Genomic DNA, 6,000 nt, shown 5'->3' on the forward strand with positions numbered 1-6,000 from the left:
CCACCACCACCACCATCATCATCAGGGACTGGAAATACAACTTTTTTAAAAAAGGAAAGGATCCATCTGAAAGTGAGATCACTCACTGTGTAAATCATCATCTACTAACAGCTGAGGATGAGGCACACCAAAGTCTGGAGACAATAAAAGAGAAATTGTAGAGCCTTAACTAGGTAAATTTCTACTGTTTCTTTTGCTCTTGGCCAAGAAAGCAGAACAAGCAGAGTTGAATCATCTTCTGCTCTGCAGCCACAGAAGCTTTGGAATGTCATTTCACCTGTTCATGTTACCCTCAAGATTTGTCTTTTCTGATTAACTGGCAGAATCTTACCAGATGGTTCATATATTAGCCAAGACTTAACTACTTCACAGAACCTCTAGACCCTTCTCCTTACCCTCATTAGGACTGCCACTACCATTTTTTTTTTCAGTTGTCCTACAACCTGACTGAACAAGTACAGGGCCAGTATATAATATATATATTATATATATATATATATATATATATATATATATATATATATATATATATATTCTACAATTAGATTCAAGGAAATTAACAGCCAATCTTGTTTATCATTTTTTTAAAAAGAATTGTTTATTTTACACATATGAATACATTGTAGTTGCCTTCAAACACACCAGAAGAGGGCATCAGATCTCATTACAGATGGTTGTGAGCCGCCAGGAATTGAACTCAGGACCTCTGGACGAGCAGTCAGTTGGTAAAGTTTTCTCTCTCTCTCTCTCTCTCTCTCTCTCTCTCTCTCTCTCTCTCTCTCTCTCTCTCTGAGACAGGGTCTCACTATGTAGCTTTGGCTGTCCTCAAACTCACTATATAGACAAGGTCTATAGTAGGTCTTGAACTCACAGAAGTCTACCTGCTTCTGGCCAAGAGCTGGGATTAAAGGCATGTGCCACCAACTCAGCTTCATTCTCAAATTCTCAACTGCTTTTTTTTTTCTTATAAAATAGAGGTCTACAATCTGAGGAAGAAGAAATTTTTCATTAAATTATCTACATGATACTGGGCATAGACATATAACCCAGGACTTGGGAGGCAGAGACAGGAAGACTTCCACAAGTCCAAGGCTAATTTGGGCTATGTAGTAATATTTATGTAATTTGGGCTACCTAGTGACACCATTCTCATAAAGCAGAAGGAAAAGGGAGAACAATAACAAAATATTGTTATTAGGGGCTTGAGAGATAACTCAGTGGTTAAGAGTGCTCTTCTAAAGATCCAAGTTCAGTACCCAGCATCCATATTGGGCAGCTCACACCCACCTATCTGTAACTCCAGCTCCATAGAATCTAATGCTATGCTCTGGCCTCCATAGTCATCCACACATAGGACAACCACACAGAGAGATATATACATGCTCTGGCCTCCATAGTCATCCACACACAGGACAACCATACAGAAAGATATATACATGTCCACATAAGTAAAATAACAAAAATGTGTCTTTCATGAAAGCCTGTTATTTACATGATGGTATTTTGTAAAATATAAAACATTCTCCAAGATGGAGACCATAGTGCTAAAGATTAGAATTCATTTCCTGGGAGCCAGCTGTGGTGGTTCATGCCTTTAAACCCAGCACTCAGGAGGTAGAGCAGGCTGATCTGTGAGTATGAGGCCATCTACATACTGAGTGCCAGCACTGCTGACACTACAAAATGAAACACTCTCCATAAAAAACAAACAATAATTCATTCTCTGAGCCCCAGGGCTTAGAGGAAGCAAGCAGCAGTGGCTAGCTAATGGGAGAGGGTGAGCATTTGTATTTTCACAGAGCTCCCGACATTGGCCTTCACATGCTGAGAAGTAATGAAACAGAGGGAGACAAGACAGAACATGAAGCAAACACAGTGCCTTCTCTCATGCCATCACCACTACATGTTTTCTAGAAAGATCCTCCCTCTCATGCTAGAAATTGAATGGAGGGTATCATACATACATGCAAGACCACATCCCCCAAAGAGGTCATCTTTAAGAGTAAAGAGTAAAGAGTGTGGGGTTGGGGATTTAGCTCAGTGGTAGAGCGCTTGCCTGGCAAACACAAGGCCCTGGGTTCGGTCCCCAGCTCCGAAAAAAAGAAAAAAAAGAAAAAAAGAAAGAGTAACGAGTGTGTAAAAGATGATTCAGTGTGTAACAGTGCTTGCTGTTCTTAAGAAGACTGGGGTTGGCTTCCCAGAACCCACACCAGGCAGCTTATAACTACCTGTAAGTCCAATTGCAAGAAAGCCAAGACCATCTTCTGGCCTCCTCAGGCATTCACACTCAAATGAGCACACTATGAGCATGCACATGTGTGTGAGCACACGCACACAGGGTCTGGGAGGGAGAGAGGAAGTTGAGGGGGGAATAAAAATTAAAAATAATTTTAAAAAGATACTGGCTTGTTCCTATACAGATTCTCCAATGGAAACTCAATTATTTTTCACCAGATAAATAGCTAATGGTTGGCAAAGGCCACCCATTATTAGCAGGCTCAAGTTATTCCCATCTCTATCCTATATCCTTGTAAAACCGTTCATATGATTGAGTTGTAGAATATAACAAAAATGACAGTGCCCCTCCCTTGCTCAATACATAACTCTTTCATTTTATTACCCTTGCCAGCTTCGAGGAAACAAGCAGCTAAAGTAATAAAGCCATGTATCCAATAGCCGGGATCCAGAAACTGAATACTGCTGACAACCATGTGAACTGAGAAGAGTTCCTTCTACAACCTGGTCACAATCTTGATCATAACTTTATGGGGGACCCTGGACATGGTAAGCCACGCCCAGACTGCCATTCCACAAGGACAACAGATATGTGCTGTGTTAGGCCTAAGACTAAGAGTGCAGTAACTTATAATACAGCAATAGATAACAAACATAACTACATTTGGAATAGAATTACTCTGAATTTCTAGAGTCTTTATAGTTGACTACAAAAATGAAAGTTTGCACTTACTTGGAATGAACTCAACATGCACAAATCCATTGGTTCCCTTCAATCTTATACAGGGTTCAGAACTAATTGAAATAGGGATTTTCATGTGATCTAAAAGGAGTAAAGAAAATGTTAGTATATAAAGAACTTTCAAAGATATAGCATTCTGAATATCAGCCCAAAAGATGTTCTTTTATTAAAGTTGTATAATGAGAACAATTGAAGATTGTTAAAAAATATCTCTCTAGTAGAGTGATAGTTGCAGCATAAGTTGAATATGAAGACCTAGTTTTATGCCCCCAAGTACAAACTCCATGTGTAAAAAGCCAGAAAGTACCTGTAAACATACAAACTATACTCACCTGTATCACTACAAAGACTCAGGGCATTGTCTCTTCAGTGTCCCTTACCCCAACAGCAGAGTATTATTAGGAAGTGACTTCCCAAGTGTCTGGTTCACCTACATGCCCAGTGCCCTAACCCTTCCAATCCAGCTCCAGGCTGTACAGCTTGGAGGACTGTCACAGTCTATCACTGTGATAGGATATCACAGTCTAGCTGCACAGGGAAGAAGGAAGGCAGTAGTAGACACTATTTCCTGGTTCTCCCCTCTGCTTAGCATGCGCAAAGATGGAAACTGATATAGTCTTTTAGCACCTCCAGCTCTCCTGGGATCCAGCAATAATTAATTCCCATCTCACCAGCCCTAGAATTCTGATGAGTGTGCATTACATAATCTATCTATCTGGGGTAGAAGATGTTGCTAGATGGTGGATGCCTATTCAAAATAAATTCAAGTTGGGTAAGGGATGTAGCTCAATGTGAAAACGCATGCCTTGCCATGCACAATGCAGGCCCCAGCACCACTAAATAAATTAATGTGTGAAAAGTAAGCAAATTCAAGTGAGTCAGTCAGTTTCTTTAGGACAAACCATGTATTTGTTCATTTTTGTTTTGTGGCACAAGAGCTTATTCTCTAGCCCAGGTTGGCCTAAGCACTCACTATGTAGACCAGGCTGGCCTCAAAATTGCAACAGTCTTCCTACCTAGACCTAATGTGTGCTAGAATTAGAAGCCTGAAACACTGTGCCGAACCCAAGTAGGATTTTGATGGACCTTAAATGGTTACCGTATAAGACAGATGTGGTGACATATGCTATAATCTTAGCATTCCAGGGCCTGAGTTAGGAGAATCCCCATGAATTTTAATGCTAGTTTGAGCTAGCCTGCACTACAAAGTAAATTCTAGGTCAGCTTGGCTTACAGTGCTTCAAAAAGCAAGCAACAGGGGGCTGGAGAGATGGCTCAGCAGTTAAGAGCACTGACTGCTCTTCCAGACGTCCTGAGTTCAAATCCCAGCAACCACATGGTGGCTCACAACCATCTGTAATGGGACCTGATATGCTTTTCTGGTGTGTCTGACAGTCACAATGTACTCATATAAATAAAATAAATGTCTTTTAAAAAGGCAGGACGGGGTACTGGAGAGATGATTCAGAGGTTAAGAGCACTGACTGCTCTTCCAGAGGTCCTGAGTTCAATTCCCAGCAACCACATGGTGGCTCACAACTATCTGTAATGGGATCTGATGCCCTCTCCTGGTGTGTCTGAAGACAGCTACAGTGTACTTATATATAATAAATAAATAAATCTTTTAAAAAAAACAGAATTCCAGGTAAGTTCAAAACAATTGCTTCACGTTTAAGTCCCCCAAGGTCCCAAGCCAATGATTTGTAAAAGCAAGCCAAAATAACTATGGCTGCCTAAAGAACTCTCTAGTCTTCATTTTGGAAATCATCCTTACAGTCAGGACTGATCTAGATATCAGCACCAACACTAGAGTACTAATTCTACAGAAATTAATGCTTTCCCATGCAGAGGGATGGTAACACTCCGTTAGGGCCACATGCAGGGTCATAGGGTAGAGATCCCTTGTTGATTTCTTCTAACATGGTGTCAGGGGACTCTGGGGAAGGTCCACAGGATTTATTGATGTTACAGAGTTTTGTTTTGTTTTTTAAGATTTATTCATTTATTATAATATATAAGTACACTGTACTTGTCTACAGACACACCAGAAGAGGGCATCAGATCTCTTTACAGATGGTTGTGAGCCACCATGTGGTTGCTGGGATTTGAACTCAGGACCTCTGGAAGAGCAGTTGGTGCTCTTAACTGCTGAGCCATCTCTCCAGCCCCCGATGTTACAGAGTTAAGGGTCAGGTTCTACCTCTGAAAGTCTCTTCAAAAGACAAAGGAAGCCAGATATATGCCAGGTGTGGTATCCCGTGTCTCTTGTCCCAGAACTCAGGAGGCAGGGACAGACAGGTCTCTGTGTGTTTGAGGCAAGCCTAGTCTACATACCAAATTCCAGGGCTACATAGAGAGAATCTGTCTCAAAAAATAACCAACCAAACAATGACAAATGTTGGGCTCCAAGAGTTACCTCACAAACCACATGAACACTGATTTCAGTCAGATGGAAACAGTTTATTGAGCATATGACTCAGGACTGATCAATTAAGGCCATAGATCAGACTTGGGAGCCTACTGCAACATGTGGTAAAGAGCCTATAGGGCTGAGCTCCACAGTCATCTCTGCCACACTGTTCCATCAATCAGGATGCAGTGGGATTTCCTTAGGAAGATGTTTTTATTGTACACTTTTCCTGTTCCTCTTTCTTGGGGGTATTCTGTGGCAGGGGAATTGCCTTGTCTAACATTCATGTCTTAACTTGCCAACCAGGATGTCGGTAACCCACATACACATCTCCTTCTGCCAAGTATATATCAGGTCCCGGGAGGTCTTGAGAACTTAAACTTTATTGGATCCTTATTCAAAATGGAAATAGGTGCCAGTGTCTCTCATGTTAGGATCCATCCCAGGGGCAGCCTAAAAAGGCAAATACTAGAAAAGCTTAAACACTGGTACAGGAAGTGCTGCTGGGTGGTTGGTTCTGGTCCAGGTTTATTGTGGCTAATAATACAAAACAGTTGTAACCAGTTGTGACTGGTTTCCAAGAACACTAAACAGCCTAGTAACAACAATAACA

At 41.2% G+C, this 6,000-nt stretch overlaps 1 protein-coding gene across 3 annotated transcripts in view; it reads right to left on the minus strand.

Annotated features, from left to right (window-relative positions):
* Nucleotides 1-6,000, minus strand: part of Ly96 (lymphocyte antigen 96) — a 32,329-nt gene that overhangs the window by 20,965 nt on the left and 5,364 nt on the right. For all 3 annotated transcript variants that reach the window (XM_063288158.1, XM_039110517.2, NM_001024279.1), the window contains 1 exon segment: nucleotides 2,969-3,058. In XM_063288158.1, the coding sequence (XP_063144228.1) occupies nucleotides 2,969-3,058 (90 nt within the window).

Source organism: Rattus norvegicus, chromosome 5 (assembly GCF_036323735.1).
Source record: "Rattus norvegicus strain BN/NHsdMcwi chromosome 5, GRCr8, whole genome shotgun sequence".
In the NCBI taxonomy this organism is placed as follows: domain Eukaryota; kingdom Metazoa; phylum Chordata; class Mammalia; order Rodentia; family Muridae; genus Rattus; species Rattus norvegicus.